The sequence below is a fragment of the Dermacentor albipictus genome, chromosome 2, assembly GCF_038994185.2.
Source record: "Dermacentor albipictus isolate Rhodes 1998 colony chromosome 2, USDA_Dalb.pri_finalv2, whole genome shotgun sequence".
In the NCBI taxonomy this organism is placed as follows: Eukaryota; Metazoa; Arthropoda; class Arachnida; order Ixodida; family Ixodidae; genus Dermacentor; species Dermacentor albipictus.
The window spans coordinates 22,170,510-22,195,516 of record NC_091822.1 but is presented as its reverse complement, the minus strand read 5'-3'; the positions used below and the strand labels follow the sequence as shown (position 1 = coordinate 22,195,516).

General features: G+C 46.9%; 1 protein-coding gene and 1 non-coding gene across 2 annotated transcripts in view; one reads left to right on the top strand and one right to left on the bottom strand.

The window, feature by feature from the left end:
* The window catches only part of LOC135897944 (cytochrome P450 3A9-like), a 336,077-nt gene that overhangs the window by 134,262 nt on the left and 176,808 nt on the right, over nucleotides 1–25,007 (bottom strand). Inside the window, exons 6-8 of the mRNA XM_070532782.1 lie at nucleotides 20,019–20,107; nucleotides 16,020–16,165; nucleotides 5,338–5,456 (exon numbers count right to left, since the gene is read on the bottom strand). Of these exons, the coding sequence (XP_070388883.1) occupies nucleotides 5,338–5,456; nucleotides 16,020–16,165; nucleotides 20,019–20,107 (354 nt within the window). The remainder of the gene's footprint in view (nucleotides 1–5,337; nucleotides 5,457–16,019; nucleotides 16,166–20,018; nucleotides 20,108–25,007) is intronic.
* On the top strand, nucleotides 18,159–18,231 carry TRNAS-AGA (transfer RNA serine (anticodon AGA)). Its single transcript has one exon. It is a non-coding gene; the product is annotated as a tRNA-Ser (tRNA).

The following is a 25,007-nucleotide window of genomic DNA, read 5'->3' as shown; positions in this document are numbered from 1 at the left end:
TCATGGCGGGCGGTAGCGTTCTTGATCGCAGCTCCAGGGTTTCAAGCGATGGAGCTTGAGTTCCAGCACCTCCACCAATTGAGAAGAGGTTTATTTGCGGCTCATTATGCAAAGGTACAGCGACCCAGAACGGCGAGGCAGCACGAAGCACTGCCCAAAAAGACGCCAGCAATGAACAGCGTGAGCCGAGCTGAGCCGCGCGTTGGCGATGCGGCTGTGCCGCGAGACGCGTCTTATTTGTCACAATAACAAATTCAGTTTATTCATAGATCAACAAGCTGGCCTGTGCACATCTGTTTGCACATCTCTCAACATAGAACCTAACATTTTTCGTTCCATCGCTGATTACGCCGTCGTTAACTAGTTCTCCAGCGTCTTTGTTAACCTGACATTTTTTCTGCATTTGGCACCCGTGGAATGGAGCGATTGTACACTTTTCTTTTTTTAAAAGTTAGATTATGGGGTTTTACGTGGCAAAACCACTTTCTGATTATGAGGCACGCGTAGTGGAGGACTCTTGAAATTTCGACCGCCTGGGATTCTTTAACGTGCACCTAAACCTAAGTACACGGGTGTTTCCGCATTTAGCCCCCATCGGAATGCGGCCGCCGTGGCCGGTATTCGATCCAACGACGTCGTGCTCAGCTAAGTTTTCTTTTCAATGACAGTGGTAAGTTCTTAGTAAAAATTTGGCAATGCCTGTCGTACGCACCGAAATACATTTTCATTGCAAATTCGTTTAATATGATTAGGGTCTTCTGTAACATCTAGATAAGCATACTCTTGCGAAAACTCCAAGGGCTGACTGGCGATTGCGGATATTTTTTCCCTTACTAGGCGCTTAGAAAAACTCATCGGCTCGAATTGCAGTCTATGTCAAAATACAGCTCTAATGAAAGGCCAACAAAACCAATTTCGCGCCTCACTAGATGCACTTGAAAGCAGCCAACAAGGTCGACCAAAATGGGTAACGAAGCTTGCGGCGAAAAGTGGCACAGAACCAATTGTCAACATCGTCAACAAGAGTGGCTATAGGAGCAGCGACAGAAGTGCGGCTATCTGAGAAGTCGACAAAGTATGAGGAAGAAAAACGACTTTTTATACGAAACGAGACACAGTTTCATTTCTTTCAAAGAAGATAATGTTCTTAATGGAGGTTACATACTTTTGTCGAGGAACGAAACCACAACATTAATTTTGTGATTACCAATAAATCCCTTCGTTGCCCCGCGCGCTAACAACACGCCGCTGTCAACTGCAGTACAGTTTAGCTCTAGAAGTTTCTAGTAAAGCGCGCTCGTAATTTTCATCTGCTAATACACGTCCCCCTCACAACTCTTGATGCTTTAATTGTCAGCGCTTGTCAGAAGCCTGGTGATGGGGTGTTTGTTAGATCTGTTTCATGGTTATCAACATGTTCAATCAAAAGCAGTGAATTGCGACTGCCAGACTATTGGTTACCGTGGCTGTTTTCGTCATGTGCATTTGACATCTGACGACGCACAAGCATTCAACATCAATAACGTTCCTTGTTCTCAAATAATGTTTTGTGTTGAACATGATTGGGACACCCGTAAGGCTCACGATTTATTTTGTCACTTATTACGCTTTTACGGACCCATCGAATCGAATTGCGGGGCATCTTAAAATGCAGCTCTAAAGCAATGCCAACAAAACAAATTTCGCTCCTTTGATAACAAAAATGACGTCACTTATGTTTCTAACATATAGAGTGTCAGTTTATTTTTTTTTTTAATTTTTGCTCCACCGGAAGGGGATGGCGTCACTCAGATGGCACCAATGCCCATAAATTGCCGGTGAACCGGCATGTATTGAACGTATGCACTTCTAAGAAAGCTTCTATAACAGGTAAATTTATCTTCCAGCACACCCGAAGCCGCATCCTATCTCAGTTCGCGAAGTGCTTGTGCCGGCCGCCGATTACCTGCTGCGCTCAGTCGCCGCCCGCAGAGCAACCGCTGGGCTAGCACGCTCCCTTCTCCCTCTTTAACTGGAGCTTCCCACCCCCATTTTCTTGATTCTTTCCTGAACAAGGCTAGCTGAACGGGAAGGCAGCCTGCATCAAGCCAGAATTATTCTTGTCTCACGGTCTTATGATTTCCCTGACGCCTTCAGCATACGCTACCGCGGGGAACGATATGATCGTCTCGCACTTGGACTTTACACGCAGCATGACGGCGATGGTGACGACGGCAGCAAAAGTTCTCTTTGGGTGGCCCTATCATTGTTACTACAAGAAAAATTAGGTCTCGAGATGTTCTATTTTTGATAACACGCAAAATAAACATGCCTTTTCTGGTAAGTGTTTTCGAAAATGGCTCCAATGATTAGAAGGTCAGACTCTTCATGCAGGATGAGTGTGAACATTGACAAGTGCATGATGCTTTGCACACAGAACTCGAGAAAGGTGATCGGCGATATAAAGCAGCAGTCACCCAGCACAGTCATCATATTTTCCATGAACGTGATGGAATTTCACCATAATCCACATCACCATAAATAGCTTGCACTACCTAAGAGCGCAGTGATGACGTTGATGCCATTAGGATACACACTGTTTCATCCGCACTATGAGGATGAAGCTGTGGGTTTGGTACACAGCGTCAAATGCTTCACTTTACTGCACCATTCAGGGAGAACATAATTTAGCCCTATAATAGCTTGCACAAGGCTGTTGGTGGCGTCCGGGTCACCATTTTGTGGGAAGCGGCGCGAAGAGGTAGCCGACGTGGTGACTGTGTATTTCGGCCGGACAGCCATGGTACCGCGGGATCCCATGAACGGCCGATGCCATGGCCGCTCAGGTCGAGCACCACAGCGCGTTCTATTTCTCGCGCTCTATACAAGGTAAATATACCTGGTAGCGAAGCTTCCATAGGAGCCCACATGTTCAAAATATGGCGCTTCATCGATAGTTCATGGGGCTTGGAGCCATCCGTATGTGGAGGGAACCCTTCCGGCGGAAGCAAAAATAATGTGACGCCATATCCGTTAAAAGCAGAAGTGACGTCATTTTGTTTTCGAAGCTGCGAGATTTGTTTTGTTTGCCTGCCTTCACAGCTATATAATCAAATGTCCCACCATTCGACTTGATGGACGTTTTATGCTTTCAGCGCGCAAAGCGATGGAGGGAAAGGCCAGCCATATGGTTATCGAAATCGCACCCCTGCACAGAACATACTTTCTTTGGAGGCCGACGAAAGGTTTAGGTGTAGAGTGCTGATCGGATGCCAAGCCCGTCGGTCAGCGCAGTCACATGAAAGCAACTAAACTATTGTCTGGCGGTCATGGCGGTCTGGCGGACTGAACAGATTAAGAAGCGATGAAGCTACCCGCGTCACAAAATTCAGACATACTTCGATAAGCAAAAAAGCACAACGTGTGAGCTGAACAGGTGAGCAAAAACAACAACAAGTGAACTTTACGAGCGTGCCTTTCTGCACATGTCAAGAGCTGCATTGCATTGCGAGTGACAGCGTCGTCAACTCCCCCGTCTTACAACTTGACGCAATAATCAGGAAAGCCACGAAGCAGGCCCTGGGTATTCCCATAAATTCATCTACGACAAAATTACTTCAAATGGGAGTCCACAACACAGTAGCCGAGCTCGTAGAAGCCCACCTATCCAATCAAAGGGTACGCCTTAGCCAGACCAAGGCGGGCAGAAGCGTCCTCCGCAAGCTAGGATGGCAAGAATCACACTACACCCGCCACGACCAATTACCCGAAAAGTTGAGTGAGAAGTTGGAATGCAAACCACTACCACGCAACATGAACCCCACAAAGCATGCCGGACGACGCGACGCCCGGGCAAGAGCCATCTCCAGGACCCTGGAGGAAGACGACACTGTCTTATATACAGACGCCTCTCTATCGAAACGCTCCACGAGGGCAACAGTCGTGGTCACCGGGCTAGAAAAGCTGGTCACCTGCGCATCAATCTACATTCCGTCTTCAGAGGAAGCAGAAGAAGCAGCGATAGCTCTCGCACTCCTGCAACCAAACGTTACCAAGATCGTCACGGACTCACAAGCTGCATACAAGAACTACAGATCTGGCTGGGTGTCCCTTGTGGCACTAAAAATTCTTGGTAAAGCTACGCCTCCTAAACAAGCAATCGAATTAGTTTGGGTCCCGGCTCACTCCTCAGTTGAGGGCAATGAATATGCTCATCAACAGGCCCGTGCGCTAAACTCCCGGGCCAACGAGGAGGAGGCAAGGGGATGGCAACCCATCACAAATTACAGAGATATAGTCAAATATTACAGGGACGGCAGGAAGACCTTCCCGCACCCCCACCACTCCTTGACCAAAGCCGAACAAACAATATACAGGCAAATCCAGGCAGGATCCTTTCCTCACCCCTGCCTCCAGAACAAAATATACCCAGAGAGATATAAGAACACATGTCCTCACTGCAATGCATTAGGCACCCTTCGGCACGTCATAAGAGAGTGCAATTTTTCCATAGACCACCCCCCACCTATACCCATAACTAACCCCCCTGCTATCCCCACCCTTTACGAGCGATGGGAGATCATGCTGTCCAGCTCCGCCCTGGAAGACCAGCTCCGACTGATCCACAGGGGCCAGGCGGCCCTGGAAGCATATGGAGCCCGCGAAGAGGGAGCCACCCCATCAGACGCTTAACGCGTTTCATTTCATAATGGACCAGTAAAGTTGTTTCTCTCTCTCTCTCTCTCTCTCTCTCTCTCTCTCTCTCTCTCTCAACTCCCCCTGTAACGATGGGCGCTGAAAACAAATGTATTTATCAATAATAATAAAATTAAACAAACTTGTATTTTCTTAAATCATCACAAACAAGTAAAATTGATTGGGGATTTTATTTTCGTTTATTTATTCTGTGTCTCGTTTGAATTAAAGAAACGCTTTTTTCTTTCCCAATGGTTGTTCCTTCCAAACATAGTCGCACTTCAATCGCTGCTCCCATAACCACCCTTGCTGATGTCGGTGACAATTGGTACTGAACCGCTTTTCGCCCGAAGCTTCGCGACCTATTTGGATCGACCTTGCTCTATACCCGTGAGCCGTTTTCCTTCACCGGCTCTGCAGGTGATAGTTCGTGCCCCTACAAGATCTTTCGCGTAATCTGTGATACAGCCTCTCCGAAACACAACAATTTAGGCAGGCAATGTAACCTACCTGTATATCATTTTAGAGCTTAGAGACAAATGCCGGGTTGAATCATATTTTTTTTTTGCTGCTCTCAGTCAGAAGCATGACCATGCCATTTCATGTGACACTGTTGTAATGTTAGCGCCTAAACCATTGCATCAATGTGGTGGCCCCACTTACGTTCTTGTCGTTAGCGGCCCTTCGCCGTAGAAGGTCCGTCATGACACCACTGAAGTACTCGACAGCGTCCGGACAGAATATGCGTAATCCGGCCAATGCACTGAGGCGTGGAAACTGGACTGCATAGAGCCGTATGTGTGTCAGTCAGTACCGCGTGAAAGACAGAAGAATGCAACACACACATTCAGATGTTTGCCGCGGTTAAGCTCTTTCTTTTACTCCTTTACCCAAGAGCCTCCTAGGCTTCATTGTCACCTGTAATAAGGGTTTCTCAAAAGAAAGTTGTTTTCAGCTGCTGAAAAGTTCACGTCACCTGATGTGACCATTTACAGTGCACTCACAGAGTAGCATAATCGCCTGGAAGCGCTTACCATTGTAAGTTTAAGTGGTGACTCGCCAGAAGGTGTTGAAGCGTTTGGAGTGACGCGCAGTTAATATGGGGCCTTGAATTGTCGTTTTGGGTAGGTTCGAACCAGGAAGGGAGTTTGCCTACTCTTCAGAAGCTTTCTTGAATTATGGAGGGAGGGGCTTACACCCTACAGCTCCGTAGACAACTTCTAGCCAAAAGAGCTGCAATCGCCTAGTAATGGCTTATGACGCAACGTACATAAATATTGGTCTTAACATGAGAGCCACAGAAAACGAGCTCGCAAGTATACTGGCACCGGGGGCGCATACGTATATGTACGTAAGGCGTGTTACCTTCCGCGTGCATTCTGTGCTGCATTGCTTTGAATCCACAGAAATATAGCTTGAAATTGCCATGACTCTGTCAAGTGTGAGCCATGTGAGTGGAGGGTGCCCCTAAGTGGGCCTGATTCTTCCCTCTTTAGTTTGTGGTTCTGTCCTCTATCGCAGTGCTAACACCTAGCTATGAACACCACCTTGGATCTCTCCTCTAGCTTGTCCTAGTTCTTTACTAACGTACGCCCTGTCTTGTCCTGACGTGCAGCACACACGTTTTTTTTTCCTTTGCAGCAGCAGTGTGTGAATCCCGAGCTGCGCCACCAGCTGACTCGCCGAAGGTGGCTTCTTCGCACGCTATTGTTGATTGACAGTGCTCTCTTCGCTCGAATCGTCAGTATTAACAGCGGGCAAATGATCGCTACCTGAGCGCTGATTCTACCTCATCCACCTCAAGGTTCGCGAGGTCCTCTGATTAGCCTCGATTCTTCGTTATGCCGATAGTCAATAGGCATTACGTTTAGGCTGCGCTGATTAGCATGCTTGGTTCCTACTGGCGGACTCACACCACTCTTTCATTATGGTATTTTGTTCTGCTGGTAGGTCAAGATTTTTTCATATCGAGAAAATTCCATGCAAATCCACTGTGTAAATTTGATCCAAGTTTGTTTGCTGCTAATGTACTTGACGTACTCAAGACTAAAGAATGGGCTCTCAGCCATGCTTGAGCCACATCTTTTTATCAAATAAACCCTCGGTGATAACAAAGAAACGTTCGGCTACCTCCGGACTCAGCTATCTGATACTTAATTTGATTTGTTGCCGCTTTCTACGATACGGACACAAATATACAAAGTAGAAAGTTTTAATATTAACAGCGCTGCTAAACGGACTGACCATATCAACGGTATGGAAAACATATTCCGCAGATTTATCTTAGTTTTACATGCTGAACGATGCGCGAACATGACGAAATTACGAGAAATAATATATCACCGTAGTAAGTACATGGCCAGTAATAATAAATGTCGCATAAAGCGTGCCTACAGGCTGGACGCTTTTTAACAGTGGAACCAAAGGATAATGTCAACAAAATAAGAACAGCAATTTCTTTTCAAGCATCAAACTGAATAAGAAAAGATGCATCCCAGCCATGAACACATGCCAACTGCCACAACTTTCTGTATTTTTCTCAAGAATGTCTAGTTTTTTTTTAGGTCCTTTCAGTGTCTTATTTAAATTTTGAAAACGGCATTACCGTAGTATCGGTGAGTGCATTGGGCTCTGTGGGAACCTCGAGCGATTTTGTGGCACGTGAGACAAGGCTCCTTCTATGGTAAGTTCAAGATTTGTGTGGCATGTTGCCACTCACCAGATGACATTCAAGAAGAATTGACCGCGTCCCGATTGCCCAGTCGTGAAGATGAATTCTTCAATACTGGGTGTTTTTGTGACGAGATCTCGCAAAGCTTAACCCGTGGCAGATAGCACAATTCTAATTCTTGAGCTGCACGATAGAAAAATGCGGGCATAATTTGCGCGAAAATTTGAAGCGTTTAATTGACTTGAAAATAAATTTGTTGCTTCAGTTACCTAATTACCTTTCAAGACATACTGCAGTTTAACAATTGTAGTCGGTCAGACTGCAACGCTAAGAACTAACAGTGACACACAGTTGAAAATAATTGTATGGAAAACACCAGTGTAAAAATTTGCGCCATCAAACTGCCCGTAAAACTGAACTGCCCTCTGGCCTACTTTTTTAACAAAACTGCTTTATGCAATAAAAAGTACATGTACCTAGACTGCCAATGCATTTCATCACGTGACGTTAAACTTTACAATACATTAGGATGTCCCAAGCTCGGATGTGCCTGCTCCGGTTAGAATACTTGTCAGGCTAATGACCAAATCTTCTAGAATCACTTCATAAGGGGGCCACGAGCTCCACTTCATCAAATTTTGCCCGTCTCGCGAGCGCATCATCAAATTACTTATGCTCAATTTGCAATATCATGCCTTAACTCGCAAGTTATTGCCCTTATGGCTATTCCACAACATTTTATACCCTGAGCCCGTTCGTAAAGGTGATTTATTATTTCTCTGACACTATATTTTACATCAGATCCATCATCAACTGAAGGTGGGACTACCACTGTGCCACATCACAACTCTTATATTGCCTCATTCGTACCACGGACTGCCGACTACTGGAACCACTATCCCGCCTTCTACCGTCTATGACACCGCTAAGTCCTAGAAAACTTTGTCACATGTACTGACCATTTCTCTGTAATGCCCTCGGGCCTTGAGAGTGCGTAAATAAATAAATAAATAATGGGAATGTCATATGAAATGTTTCAGTGCCTGATCTCCTAGCACGGTCTTGTTTGAAGCATCGCAAGCCATATCTAAACACAAGGAAAGACAAGTTATAATCTAATGTAAAATAGCACTGTCCTAGAATAACTTTGTACTTGAAACTGTGTTCAACTGCAATTAAAATTATTTCCGTATGTTTTCTTTTGATTCAATGTGACTGGTTGATGTAAGCAAAATCGGCGACTCGCAAGGGAACGGGGTGCATGAGTGTTTGGTGTTTTTCTTGTGCGGTTACATGAAACAGTCGTAAGAAGTCAACACAGAACTTCGCCAAGAACAACATAAGGGAAATATTAATAATCTACATGTATGTATTTTACCATCGCGTCATACATGATGATGCAGAGTGACTGAAGTAAAAGCTGTCTTTGAATAGAGTGACATAGCAACGCCCCACCTTTTGGCAGCAGCACACAAAGCACAATGAAACAAGACACACAGAAAAGAGACGCCGGTCATGGCGATCACACTGAACTAAAGAATATTATATGAACCTCAGAAAGGTGGTTAACCCAAGGGCCTGATTTTTTATTTGTCATAATATAAGAATCCAACAAGCACTGACACCAAGCACAACACAGGGAAAATTAGTTGTGCTTATTAAATTAAATAAAGAAACGATAAATTAATATAGATGAAAATGGATAAAAAAACAACATGCCGCAGGTGGGGAACCTTCGCATTAACCTTCTCACAACCTTCGCATTACGCGTGCGATGATCTACCAACTGAGCTACTGCAGCGTCCATCACAATCCATTTTAGTGCTGCAGGCATCATCAGAACGTGATCATTTTTGGCTGAAGGCAGCCCGTCCATAAATCTACATATGCTACCTGAAGGCATCAATACTGCACGATTCGATACCCTCATTATGTAATAAACGAAAACGGGGTAATCAGGAGGTCAGGTATTTTATTAGTCATATCATAAAGCCAGCAAGCACTGACACTACGGAAAACAAATGGGAAATTACTTGTGCCTAATAAATGAAATAAAGAAACGATAAATTATTGGAAATAAAAGTGGATGAAAGAAGAACTTGCCTCAGGTGGGGAACGATCCTACAACTTTCGCATTACGCGTTGCCTTCATCAAAAAAACACATAAGGTTCTCGTTGTGACTGCGTCAGAAAGGATGTTCCACATCCGCCGTCAAGGCTTGTGAGTGGTGGCGCAAAAAAAAACAACATAAAGTTCTCGTGTCACCTGCGGCAGAATGTATGTTCCACATCCGCTGCTAAGGTTTGTGAGCGGTGGCGCTGGCTAACAGTTCCAGGGTTCTACTAGGCAACATACATACCATGTAATGGTGTTTAATTGAAGGCGAGAAACAGCAGAGAGGCAGCAGCCTAGCCGAAGCGAACAATCCCAGCACTCTCGCAAATCACAGCACAGGTCGTCGTCGTCGTCTCTGAGCTCCTATACGAAACACGGTGTGCGTCTGCTTCATTACATTGGTTCTGGGTGTAAAACGGAGTCATCCTGACCACTCAGGGAGCAGAGAAGATGAGGGGATCGAAATAAGGCTTCAGCCGGCTAACATTCACTGTCTCACGACATCGACAACGAAGGTACGGCGATGGTGTGACGGGCTTAACGATATAGTTCACAGGGGAGGAGGCGTCGATGATCCGGTACGGACCGTGGTACCGCGCAAGTAGCTTAGAAGAAAGGCCAGGCGTGTGAGGCGGTATCCATAGCCAAACAAGGGAACCAGCAGGGCACGTGGGCGTGGCAAGGTGACTGTCGCGTCTTGTCTTCTGGCACCCGTGACCCTCGCTAGTCAACGAACGAGCCAGCTGGCGGCAATCTTAAGCGTATTGGGCGACTTCTGAAATAGTCGTGCACTCGGAAGCGTTAGGTCGGTAGGGCAGGATAGTAGCCAAAGGACACGAAGGCTCACGCCCATACAAGAGAAGAAAAGGTGAAAAACCGGTGGTCGCTTGTGTCGCGGTATTATAAGCGAAAGTAACGAACGGGAGTACGATGTCCCAATTCTTGTGGTCGGACGAAACGTGCATCCTAAACATGTCGCCTAGTGTTCGGTTGAAGCGCTCCGGGAGACCGTCTGTTTGAGAGTGATACGTGGTCGGCTTCCGGTGAATGATCCGGCACTCGCGAAGGAGGGATTGTATCGCTCATGACAAAAAGACACGACCCTTATCGCTGAGTAGTTCTCTAGGTTCACCGTGGCGAAGGACGAAGTTGCGAAGAATGAGCATCGCAACTTCGCGCGCGGTCGCGGCGGGGTAAGCTGCGGTCTCGGTGTAGCGCGTCAGGTGATCGACACCAACAATAACCCAGCGGTTTCCACATCCGCTGGATGGTAGCCGGCAAATAGAGGTCGATGCCTATGCGGTCGAACGGTCAAGCAGGGCATGGTAGCGGTTGTAGTGGGCCAGTAGGGCGAAGTGAGGGAGTTTTGCTTTGCTGGCAGGCGGTGCATGATCGAATTTACTGCTGCACAAACCGATACATTCCCCTCCAGTAATATTGTTGACGCAGCCTTGTGAATCTTTTTAGGACGCCGGCGTGGGCACTTTGAGGGTCAGCATGGAAGTACGCGCACATATTGGAGCGCATGTGACGAGGGATAGCCAGAAGCCATTTTCGACCGTCAGGCATATAGTTGAGGCGGTAGAGGGTGTTGTCTTGCACGGCATAGCGGGCTGCTTGAAGGCGTAACGGCCGCGTTGAAGGAACAACCGATGGAGCGGCAAGGTAGTCGAGCAGCAGGGCGAGCGATGGGTCCTTGCGTTGCTCGGAAGGCATGTCAATAGCGGTCAGTAGTGAGGGGTCTGAGGTCGGAGAAGGAACGGAAAGAGAAGCCATATCAGGTGTCATCGGCGAGCGGGAGAGTGCGTCAGCGTCTGAATGTTTTCGACCAGAGTGGCATACGACACTGCTGTCGTATTCCTGTAGCCGAAGCGCCCAACGTCCGAGGTGGCCCGACGGGTCTTTCAAGGAGGAGAGCCAACAAAGGGCGTGATGGTCAGTGATGATGCTGAAAGGACGGCCGTAGAAATAGGACAAAACTTGGCCAATGCCCAAATGATGGCTAAGCATTCCTTTTCTGTAACGGAGTAATTCATCTCAGCTTTTATAAGGGTACGGCTGGCATAAGCCACAACGTATTCTTCATTCGTGGCTTTCCGTTGGGCCAAGACCGCAAGGCCGACACCACTGGCGTCGGTGTGAAAATCTGTCGGCGCAATTGGGACGTAATGGCGAAGAATCGGCGGGGAAGTCAGCAACTCGCGTAACTTGTCAAAGGCTTCATCGCATGCTGATGACCACGCCGAAATGCCTTTGCTTGCGGTAAGTAGCTTCGTCAAGGCTGCGACAAGAAAGGCGAAGTTCCGCACGAAGCTTAGAAAATAAGAGCACAGGCCTATGGAACTTCGCAGGGCCTTGATAGATGTGGGCTTCGCAAACTCTACGACTGCGCGAAGCTTGTTGGAATCAGGAAGGATGCCGTCTTTCGAGACAACGTGACCTAAAACAGCTAATTTTTGGGCAGCGAAACGGCAATTCTTGAGGTTGAGCTGTAGGCCAGCTGAAGCGAGACAGGTCAGGATGTCATGCAGACAGACGAGATGTGTCGGAAATTCCTGTGAGAAAACAAGTATGCCATTCAGGTAACATAAACAAGTCTTCCACTTGTGTCCGCGAAGGATGGTATCAATCATGCGCTCGAAGGTAGCGGGAGCATTGCAGAGCCCGAAATGCATAACGTTAAACTCATACAGGCCATCGGGAGTGATGAAAGCTGTCTTTGGGTGGTCAGCCTCAGCCATGCGAACCTGCCAATAGCCGGAGCGGATATCTAAAGACGAGAAGCATTCGGCACCTTGCAGACAGTCAAGAGCATCGTCGATCCGAGGCAGTGGATAGACGCCTTTTCTTGTGATCCTGTTTAGGCGGTGATAATCGATACAAAACCAAATGGTGCCACCTTTTTTCCGCACTAGAACGACAGGTGAGGACCAAGGGCTCTGAGAAGGCTGAATGATGCCGCGCTGCAGCATGTCGTTCACTTGTTCTGTAATATCTCGGCGCTCTTCTGCGGAAACGCTATACGCACGCTGTCGCAAGGGGACTTGGGAACCGGTGTTGATAGTGATAGTATGAGAAACACTTGCCGTGCGACCCAAGGATGGTTTGTTGCCGTCGAATGAAGAAACGAAGTCGTTCAACAGAGCAAGAAGTTTAGTTCGATTAGACGGTGAAAGGTCTGCAGCGATGGCGTTGTCGAAAACTGCTAAGGGCGATGTTGAGGAGACGGAAGTTATGGCGTCCAGATGTAAACGGGTGGTGCCATCGTGAACGTCAAGGTCTTCAACACACGTGACAGCTTGCACAAATCCAAAGGTCTCACCATGCAGCACTGGATACCGGTGCGGATTACAGATGGGTATCAAAGCGGATTCAGACCTAACCGTGAGTACGGCGAACGGGGGAAATAGGTCTTTGCGGCCAGCAAGCATGTCAGAGGGCGTAAACGCCACAGTTGAGAATGGCACGGCAGTTCACGACAAGGTCACAAGCACCGACGTCTCCGGATGTAGATCAGTATCGTCATCAACGAAGACCTTGTTAACACTGAGGTCGGCGCCGACCAATGGGGACTTACATAGTGGTGAAAGGGACACTGCCGCGCGAGAACAATCGATGATGGCAATATGACGTGACAGGAAGCCCCACCTGAGGATAAGATCATGAGAACAGGATGGCAACCCAAAAAACTCGATGATGTACAAAACGCATTAGATAGTTACATGGGCTGTGCATACATCTGTAGGATGAATGCGTTGAGCGCTAGCAGTGCAGAGCGCCATGCCAGATGGAGAGGTCGTGACTTTTTTCAGCTTGCGACAAAGATTTTCCTGGATGGCGGAAACGGCGGCCCCGGTATCGATGAGCGCTTGGGTGGATGCTCCCTGGACATGGACGTCAATGAGAATGTGTGGTGAAAATTGAGGCCTTAGAAAGTTCGATGAGCTTGCAGTTCTTGCCTCCGGAACTGCGCTAGTCAGTTTCCCTCGGCAGTGGGAGGCCGACGACGCATAGGTGACAGCGACCGTCGACGTGGAGACGGAGAACGGCAACTGTCTGAACGGCGGTCGCGATCGAAGGGTCTGAGCGGTGCGCCAGAGGCGTCTTGGCAGCGTACGTTGGTGGGATGTTGGGGCGAGGAGGGAAATTGGTCAAAGGCATCACGGTGCGAGGACATGTTACGACGACAAAAGCGCGCAACGTGACCAGCGATGCCACAGGCGAAGCAAATAGGCCTGTTGTCTGACGTGCGCCGCATGTAGGCTTGACGAAGAGGCCGTAGTGACTTAGTGACTGTCGTGAAATGGGAGCAGGGGGAACTCGGTGCGTTGGAGGTGGTACAGAATATGACGGCGGGGGTGGCCGTGTGACAGCGGCAGCATAGTTGAGCGGTGGAGGAGTGACGCGCGGCGGGTAGTCGGCATAAGATAGCGGTGCCGTCGGAGACGCGAATAGTGGCGGGTAGTCAACATAGCATAGCGGCGCCGTCACAGGCTCTGGCTGGCGAACAGAGGTAAGTGCGTCAGATATTTGGGCTCGGATGGCTTGTTGCATGGCCGGAGTCAGTGTTGGGGCAGGCTCCTGACTGTGGGGGACTCCTGACTGTGGCCACTTCCTCGCGTATGAAATCCTTGAGCTGAATGACGAGAGCACAAGAACCGGTATGGCCCGCGGCAGCTGCAATGGCCGAGACCGAGTCAGCCTGTGGGACGTTTTGACAAGCGATGTTACGTTGGCGGTGCAATTCGTCGAAACTCTGACACAGGTTGAAGAGTACGGCGACGCTGGTTGGACTCTTGGCCAGCAGCATTTGAAACGCGTCGTCCTCAATACCCTGCAGAATATGGTTAATCTTCTCGTCCTCCGCCATCGTTGGATTAACACGGCTGCAGAGATCCAAGACATCCTCAACATAGCTAAGCAAGCTCTCGCCCGGTCGCACAGCGACCGGGCGAGAGCATAACATTTCGAGGCGTTTGAGGAACTTCCACAACAGTGAAAATGAAGCGTAAAAGAAAAGCGGACAACTATCAAATTAAACGTTCAAAGAAAATAAACGACACTTTTCGGTTGCCGCACGGGGTCCTTGTTTACAATGTAAACATTGAAGATATCGCACAAGGCAAAAATGTTGAAAGCAAACCATCCTTGGAAAATCTAAGCCACGCAAGGAACGATATATTTGCCATCATCATCATCAGCAGCAGCAGCCTATTTTATGTCCACTGCAGCACGAAGGCCTCTCCCTACGATCTCCAATTACCCCTGTCTTGCGCCAACAGATTCCAACTAGCACCCGCGAATTTCCTAATTACATCGCCACACCTAGTTTCTGGCGCCCTTGACTGCGCTTCCCTTCTGTTGTTACCCATTCTGTAACCCTAATGGCCCAACGGTTACCTTTTCTGTGCACAACATGAGCGGCCCAGCTCCATTTTTTTACCTTACTGTCAATTAGAATATCGGCTATCCCGTTTGCTCTCTGATCCAAACCACTCTCTATCTGTCTCTTATCGTTATGCCTAGCATTATTCGTTCCATTGCTCTTTGCACGGTCCTTAACTTGTTCTCAAGCTTTTTTGTCAGTCACCAAGTCTCTGCCCCATATGTCATCACTTGTAAAATGCACTGATTGTACGCCTTCTTTCTCAGTCATAGTGGTAAGCTTCCAGTCAGTAGCTGACAATGTCTGCCGTATGCAATCCAACCCATTTTTATTCTTCTATGAATTTCCTTCTCATGATAAGGGTTCCCTGTGACCATTTGACCTAGGTGAACGTAATCCTTCACAGACTCTAGAGGCTGACTGGCGATCCTGAATTCTTGTTCCCTTGCCCGGCTTTTCATCATTATCTCTGTCTTCTGCATATTAAACTTCAGCCTCACTCTTACACACTCTCTCTGTTAATGTGCTCAGTCATTTGTTGTAACTTGTTTGCAGTGTTGCTGAATAGAACACTGTCGTCGGCAAACCGAAGGTTGCTGATATATTCGAAGTCGACCCTTACTCCTAAGCCTTCCCAGTTTAATAGCTTGAATACTTCTTCCAAGCACGCACTGAATAGCATTGGAGAGATTGTGTCTCCCTGTATGTATCCTTTCTTTATAGGTATCTTTCTGCTTTTGCTGTGGAGAATTAAGGTAACCGTGCAATATCTGCAGATATTTACGGAAGCGGTCTGTACTCCTTCATTACCTAATGCCTCTATGACTGCTGATGTCTCTACGGAATCTTATGCCTATTCGTATTCTATGGAAGTTATATAGAGAGGCTGAATGTGTACTCTGCAATATATATATATATATATATATATATATATATATATATATATATATATATATATATATATATATATATATATATATATATATATATTGTCTTGCAAAACATTTGGATTTCATTAACGCATTCAAATTAGTCAATATTTACATTTCCAACCCCGTCAACACTATGTGCCGTACGTTCCCAACCGCAAGACAATCGCAAGAGCTCGCGCTGCGTGAGTTCATCGATAACTATAGAAAGCGCCGCACCGCAGTGATTCGCGCAATACTTACAGCTGAGAAAGGCTCTCCAGTTATATTCTGCGGCGAAGAAGCGCTTGGCCTGCAAGACGAACGGATTGTGTACGTCTCGGTGGGAGTCCAGGCGGAAGCTGAATGTTGTCTGCGCTGTGACGTCTAAACCAAACGCTCCAAAGATCCTGCATCATCAAACATGTTCAATTTATCACATATATAATGGCACCCTTACCGGCATGAATCGCAGCTGGTTTAACCGAATTAAAATAAAGCTCTAACAAGCCCTATTCTTGCTTTTGTCATAGTGACGCAGAGCACGCAGGATCAAATTACACGATTGAGATTCTAAGTGCCAGCACGTGCAATGCACCTATAGAACATTATCAACTACGAACAAACCCATCTCATCATCCGATTCACTAAATTCCTTCGTTCAGCCTATGTTTTCGATTAGTGATTCTATAAATCACACTCCCTAAGACATTCTGGATGCTACGACTACAATGGCGAATTTCTCGCCACATCAGTATGCGTGATGACAAAAGTGTCTTCGTGTTATTCAGTTATAAGGAATCCTGCTGGAGTAAACTGATAATTTATCTCCCGTGTGGTTACCGCCAACAGATTGGGATGTTGACACGCTAGACGGCGCGCCAACATCACAATAAACTGGCACTTGACATGCCATGCTAAATAAGCACTGCGAGCGCCACGGTAATTTGGCTCCCGCACAGGCAACGAGCTAATCAAGGGCACTCGCCAGGCTAAAGTGAGGTGGTAATGTTGACATGTTTGCTGGCCGTAAGTGGTAAGTTGTTCACAGCCATGAAACTAAGGTATTAATAAATTATTTAGGAAAATGGGTAGTATACGCTTGAAGCAGGCAAGTATACTGCGGGAATATGAGATATTGTCGAATTGTGTATTCGATAATATTGTTGTAGAGAGAAAAGACGCTTGGCAATATATATATATATATATATATAGGCCAAGAGGAAGTCTTCAGGCTACCTTTAAAACGTAAAGAACTTGAGTGGTGCTACAAGGTAAACAGAACAAGTATTAAATTTCAACAGTTTCGATCGGTCGACCGATCTTCATCACGATTTACAAAAAAATGGCAGTTCGGCCCTGGTAGTGAAGACACCAGACCGGGTGCACGGTCGTTCTTAGATACATCAAACCAAGAGGGACAGTTGTGACAGTGATTGATTCTCGGCGCTTCGGCAGATTTACAGCTGCCTTTGGCAACTATGCAGGGCAAGAGGAGGGCGGAGTCCCATGTATGTAGAGCAAGGAGGTCAGTTTTCGCACCATAGCTGGACCACAGAGTTGCCGGAACGGGCCGTGCCTTGTATATGTGTACTGTGTTTCTTTCCACAAGTTGCCGCTCTCCTGTCTTCCCTGTGGGGCCCTACTCTATCGTGCCCCCCGCCTCCCGATTCAACTTGCCCTCTCTCCCGCTACAACGGCAGCACGCGCACTGGTGCTGCGCAGCGACCGTTTTCTCCCTCCTTGGCTCGGGTGAACGGGAACCTAGCTGCCGCTACTTCCCGCCCCCTCACTCTCCCACATACGTGTCCCTCCTCTTGTATTCGTTTTTCTTTTTCTCTTTCTTTTTTTCTCTTTTTTCTCTATTTTTCTTTTTTTTCTCGCTGACCTCCTTGCTCTACATACATGGGACTTCGCCTTCCTCTTGCCCTGCATAGCTGCCAAAAGCAGCTGTAAATCTGCCAAAGCGCCGAGAATCAATCACTGTCACAACTTTCCCTCTCGGTTTGATGTATCTGAGAACGACCGGGCACCCGGTCTGGTGTTTTCACTACCAGGGCCGAACTGCCATTTTTTTTGTAAATCCTGATGAAGATCGCTCCACCGATCGAAACTGTTGAAATTAAATACTTGTTCTGTTTACCTTGCAGCACCACTCATATATATATATAAACGAGGAGAGGAGGCGAGAGAGGCGAATCCGGCAACATGATGCCTTCAGGTAGCATGAGCGGGTTTATTGACCAGTTGACTTCACCCAAAAAAGATCACGTTCTCGTGACGCCTGCGTAAAAAAAGGATGTTCCACGTCCGCCGCCAAGGTATCTAAGTGGTGGCGCTGGCTAACACTCCCAGGGTTCTACTAGGACACATAAATACCGAAAATGTGGATGGGGAAACAGCGCGGCGGTAGCTCAATTGGTAGAACATCGCATGAGAAATGCGAAGGTTGTGGGTTCGGTTCCCACCTGCGGCAAGTTGCTTTTTCCTCCACTTTATTTTCCTTTAATTTATCATTTCGTTATTTCATTCATTACGCACAAATAATTTCCCCTATGTTGTCCTTGGTGTCATTGTTTGTTTGCTTCTTATGATATGACTGTATATATATATATATATATATATATATATATATATATATATATATATATATATATATATATATATATATATATATATATACAATGGCAAAAGATAGGCATACAAGATGGAGCCCGTACGCTAGACTATCGGCGATCGCCGTCTTCGTCAGTCCTCTGATGATCGTTCGGTATTGCAGTGCCTCGTCAATTCATTCAAAGCATTGCGCAAATGAAGACGATTATCGAGAGCCAGTGGAGCTTGCGCTTGTATTTGTACTTGCATTTATGCGCATTATAGCTAATAGACGGTTGTTAAGTGCGTGTGCCATTAATGCCCCCTATCCTTTTCGTATTGAAGCATTGCACAAGTGATGATTCTCCAGAGCAAGTGGAGCATGCGTTTGCACTCGTATATTTATGCAATATAGCAAACAGACGGTTGTGAAATGCCTATGCCGTTTAAAAGCAGCTGTCGCATTCGTTAAAAAAATTGTGCAAATGACGATGATTCTTTTGAGCAAGTGGAGCTTGCGCTTGTATTTGTACTTTGGCATTACAGCAAACAGACAGTTGTTAAGCGCTTGTACCGTTATTTCCCCCTCACATATTCGTATTAAGCATTGCACAATTGCTGATTGTCCAGAGCAACTGAAACTTGCGTTTGTATTTGTATATTTATGCACTATAGAAAGCAGACGGTTGTGAAATGCGTATAACATAAATGACATCTATCACATTCGGTCGAAGCATTGCCCAAATGACGATGTCTATGAAGGACAAGTGAAGCTTGCGCTTGTATTTGCATTTTTATGCATTATAGCAAAGAGACGTTTGTTAGGTGCATATGCCATAAATTCCCCCTGTCACATTCGTATAAAGCATTGCATAAATGATGATTGTGCTCAGAAGTGGATCTTGCGTTTGTATTTATATATTTATGCATTAAGGCCAACAGATTCTGGGTAATGCCGCGTGCCATAAATTACACCTTTCACTTTCATTCAAAGCATTGCGCAAACGAAGACGATTATCGAGAGCAGGTGGAGCTTGCGCTTGTATTTGCATTTTTGCGCATTATAGCAAACAGACTGTTGTTAAGTGTGTGTGTCATAAGTACCCTTTATCACATTCGTATAAAGCTTTACAGAAATGGTGATTCTGCAGAACAAGTCAAGCATGCGATTGCATTTGTATATTTATGCACTGAAGCAAATAGACGGTTGTTAAATGCGTGTGCATAAATGGCACGTATCACATTTGTTTAAAGCATTGAGTAAATGGCGATGGTTGTGGAGAGCAAGCAGAGCTTGAGCTTATATTTGTATCTTTGAGCACTTCAGCAAACCAACGGTAGTTAAATGCACGTGCCATAAAGGCGCCGATTACATTTACAACTTTACCAGCAGCATTGTCTAAAGGACGGCGATTCCAGCGGCCAAGTGGAGCTCAGGCTTGTATTTGTAGTTTAATCTTAGGACGCCATTTTTCCATCAAAATATTTGATCTGAAGCTAGCTGGAAGCAGCATTTTTCTTGTTGTTTTCTTTGAAACATTGCAGATCCGCGCTTTCATTAAATGTGCAATTGCTGCTCGAAATACCTTTAAGTGTGCGTTATACTACATTTGGGTGTCAAAGATTTTGCTTGTCACACTTCTAACTGCGAAAGCGCAGGATACTTACAACTTGACGTCATATGGTTTCCCTTCCCGTGCGGCGTCTGCAAAATTCCGCACCATGTCCTTTGCGCACTCGTTCACAGTGACCACCATCTACGAACGGATGCAAAAGGCGGCGTAAATCTCTGGCACAATAATAACACCACTTGTACCACAACGATAACATTGTACTGCATCGGACAGGATAGCGGAACAGGATAGTCTGAAGGAGTGTGCTGGTGTAGGCTGGTTTGGACATCATGTGGACGAGTAGAAACAGTACATGGACGGAAGGAAGTGAGAATGGCAGACGAGAGAGACGCCTTTGTCTGTCGTCCTGTGCTCGTCCCGTCCAAGTGCTGTTTGTTCTCGTTCAAAGGATAGCTGTTTTTATTGTGGTCGCTGAAAATAAAGCATATTTAGAAATAAAAGTAACACCGCCGTGCGTACTGATTAAGGGTGATGCTCAAATCTACCGATTTAAAACTATATTGAAGCCCATAATCGCATACTGAAAAAGTTTGCACGGAGACACGAGGACAAAACCGTGAAATGACGGAGACGAGCGCATGGTCGCTGTCTTTTCTCGGCATTGCAAGCTTTTTCAGTATGCATTTCAACCAACCAGCCCAAATATCTGCTTTCTCATAGTATCGTCGTGTCTTAAAAACCCGCGTGCTACCATTACAGACCATCAATCACTGCCAATCAATCTGTGTGTCTCTCATCCTTTGTACGTCTTGCCTGAAGCACAGTTCGAATACCTTTTAACATGCGCCAACAGAGCATTGTTACACGCTTCGACCTCTACGTCAACAGATGATGCAGCCCGATAAGACATGTGACCAATTATAATTTTTCGATTCACTGTAGTAATAATAAACAATATGGAGCTAAAATGACGATAAGGCATCTTGACACAAGGAAGAGCGAAACCCAAATATTTGACATTACGCAAGGGTTGTTTTACCAATTAAGCTACCAATTAGTTAGGAAAAACCAAGGGACCGCACGCTAAAACTGTTGCGTGATGCAGGCAATAGATGGGCAGAGCTGGAGTAGGTTCTCTTGAAACTATGGAAAGCAGGTGACACAGGCTGTGCGCGTTGGCCACTCGTATATACAGAGTCGGGAGAAACGACAAACTTACGTTGGCTTAATATTCATTAAGCAGCAGCTATTTTAGAAAACCGAACATTTGACGTATGCTGACAATAGGTATGCCACGTCTGATACTAGGGAAAATGGTGCACGTAACAGCTCACTAAATTGGGCCTGGTCTTTTACTGTCGAAGCAGCAACACGCAGTTCTTAGTTACTTGGAGTTTGCGCTGGCCAGCAGGAGCAGGACGTTAGGCCTGGCTTTGCTGGAGCGCTTGCTCAAAAGAGTAAATCACAAAAACTAGAGGAAAGCAAGGAAGTAGACGCAACCTGCAGGCTGGACACTACACTTCTTGTAGCTTGTGACTTCATAAAGGCAAGTTGCCGCAAAATAGCAGATGAGAGGGTAAGGTGGACTCAATGGACCAATATAGGAGCATTCCGAAAATATACAGTAAAACAGGTCACGAAAAGTGCCGTATACAACATTAAATAGAAACGGCGTGAGCTCGGCAGAGCGGCTTCAAGCTTACTTGATGTTCGGAATGCTGCACACAAAATGCCGAAAGGAGCTGTGTGTGACAACAGGTGTTCCACATGCGCAATAACGGGAGGTAAAAAGTCTTTTATTTTTGAATATTCGAAAAGGTGTGCTCACGACTAAATGGCATCTGCATTAAGCCCACCTATTGTCAAATGCACTTGTTTATCCTTCATTAGGGGATCGTCTTTCTGGCGCCAGCAATCTAAGGTTATCGCAGAGCTCAAGTGCCTTCATGACCGGGCAATGACTGGAATGTTATCGTTGCCTCTCTCAGTGGTCCATGTTGTCACTGATCTTTGCGTAATCTGATTCCAAGCTCGACGCGAATGCTATTGCACTTTCTCGAAGGTAAGCCAGCGCCACAGATTACAATGGAACCTTCCACAAGTCATATATAAAAGTCCAGGCGCTTAACCCAAATATTAGATTTCCCGTAATCTCCGCGCCACTATCACTAGGTGTCCCTTCTTTCAGTGGACACACGTTCGCCATACTATAAAGTTAGTTGTGTTGCTCAGAATTTTCAACTCTATCTGCTTAATCGTCACTACAACGTGGCATCTGGTAAAGGTGTTTTATTGTTTATGTTCATTTATGTTCCGGACAACCCTGCACATTCGCGAAGTAATCGCCACCCAAGAAGACAAAACTATCGTAACTGGCAACAACTCCTTTATACATTTAGGTACTGGTGGCTGTGTCCCCGGCATGTGGGAGCTGATGCGCCTCCGAGGCGGGAAAGGCCATGACCTTTCCGCTCCTGCGGTAGGCTGCACCATTGCTTATCGGTTTTAGAGGGCAACTCTTAGGCGCCCGTTCGTGGGCTGAGCGTCGGCATTCTCGGCGTAGCCGTGTGAACGCGTTCTTGCCACTGCTCGCGCGTTCGCAGTCTTTTTCCACAGCTGGCTGCGATGCCGCCTATCATGACACCATTCCAATGCTGCGCCTCCCTCTGCGAAGGCGCTGATGGCACTGGCCCATTGCCAGTGGGTGCGGTGAGTTCAGCCTCAAATTATTTACCTCAATATATTCCGCAATGAAAACACGCATAGAACTGCGCTCAAATTTCCCATTAGTGAGTATCGTATCCGTCGGACACTTTTTTGTTCGTTTGGCTTTCTTTCTTTTAATACTAAATTATTAAATGCCCCATTGGAGTAGGCGGTGTAGTAGGCGGCGGTGTAGTAGGCGGCGTGACCGAAAGAGGGTACCAAAAACGGCCGACAGCGCAAACAGTAAACACGCATCAAAAACGCTGGTTTTGACGTGAAATTCCTCAGGGACGTTCCTGCAAATAAAATAATCGTCTTGAAACAAAATTTTAGTAAATTTCGGTCTGAGAGGGTGGGCGCGTCATTGGTCACGTCACGTCGCAGCCATCTGGCTCACTAAAGGTGCGGCCTAGGGCGCGCGTCAATGGGCGCGTTACGGTGCAGTCCATGACGAGGAGGTGGCGCCACATGAGTTTATAACATGAGTGCGTTCACGGCGTTGCGAGGTACAAAAATGGTACAATGCTTTTGCATTCAAACACGTAAGCAGTCTTAAGTGTATCTGCCAGATTTTCTTCGAGAATTTCTGAGATTCTTATGCAAAAAAAAAAGTAAATGAACGTGCCGGTGTCTGAATTGTTTATTTTCTTTATATAATTTCGCGGATCTGCAGCTAGCATGTGGCTGTTGAGGATCATCTTGTTGCTCATGAATAACAATCTTGTATATCCATATCAATACAGTAATTATTACGATTAATATTGAACCTCATCGAGGACTACTGAGGCAGCCGTGGGCTTCAGAACGTGACCGCGGTACACGGAATTCTACCCGAGTAGTTCCGAAAGCCTAAGACCAAGTCAGTAGCCACGATGACGGCTTTAGCTTCTGTTGCGACAACCTCGTGACTTTCCGCAGATCCTTGGCTTGAAACCCAGGAACTTTGCTGGAGACGTACGAATGTATTGCGACATTCAACAATTGGAGCAGCGAGGAAAAGCGATCATATCTCATTGTTCTTTGGATGAATCTGCTGGCACACGGATCGAGAATCGAAGGTCAACCGTAACGTCCTGTGACCTGTTTTGTCGAAAAAGGTTTTTGTAGGCGTTTATGAGCGTGTTACGGACAACACGGGCTGAAGTCTTTCTAGAGTTTACAAGGCAGCTACCTCACAAAAAAGTCGCCATCTTCACTGAAGAGATTACAGGCTTCTTTCTCATTTGACCCCAACATTCCAGAAGAAACGAACTGCTGTTTCGTACTGAGGGCTGTGAAGCAAGATCTGTTTGCCGTACCAATTCGCAGCCAACCAAAAACCACCGCGGAATTTTCCCTGGAAACCAGGGTCACCGAGAAATTGCTGAAAGTGCACACCAGACAAAATGATCACTAAATGGTCATGCCAAATTATGAGGCCTAAGCGCTTGGCACCGACGACTTGCACGAGACCAGCCGAGCAATCGTGCACCAGGAGCTACAAAACATATTCCCAATGCAGCCTCAGGTGACCTTCATCGCTGATGCCGTGCGAGAGGAGATACAATGGCCATTCGTAGTCGAGCAAGTGAAGCCGACACCACAGCCCCAACCTGAAGTGATGACCTTTGCCGCCATCGCTCGCCGTCATGGTCGATCTAGACGCCCTGTCACTCCGCGTTCCATTGCCAGTCTTTGTCGCCATCCATCTCCTCTAGCCCGACCACCTGTGAACATACGGAATGATTCAAGGGAGACGGACTTACGGCGCGCGCTCGACCGCCGTCTGTACTGCTACGACTGCAGTGGAGCGGGTTGCGTGTCGCATCAGTGCCTATTGGGGGCGAGCTCCACCACTGGAAAAGCTGGCGCCACCGTCGGCTTGACGTGCATGAGGGATCACGTGGACACAGCGGCCGCGTCGGCTGTTTCGGTAGCGCCGAAGCGAACTGAAAACGAAAGTTTAAAGTCCCAGGTGCGATGTGGTTCTGATTAAGTGGTGAGGCTTTACCGCCTTGGGAGTCTGCTTGACACCATTTGAAAGTACTATAATAGGTAGTGGCTACCTTTGGAAGTGTGCGGAATGCTAAGCTTCTGCTCAGTGCTGCAGTGCCGGAAGTGCGCAATGGAGCCCATGTCAGCCTTAAGCACACGTAGCCGCAGGACAAGGAGCTGCGTGAAGCTTGGCTCGCAAAACTTAGAACCGGCAGACAGCCATCTACTACAACTCGGGTATGCATCAAGCACAGGCGCGAGGAAGATTTCTGCTGCGGCGTCGGGACTGCGATGTTCGGTGAGTAGCACAAAACGCGCACTGAGATGCTCGCCCGCGCCCGCTGCCCGGCTAATGTCATGACGGTTTGGTCTATGAACTTCTTGATGCTAGATACTAGGAAGT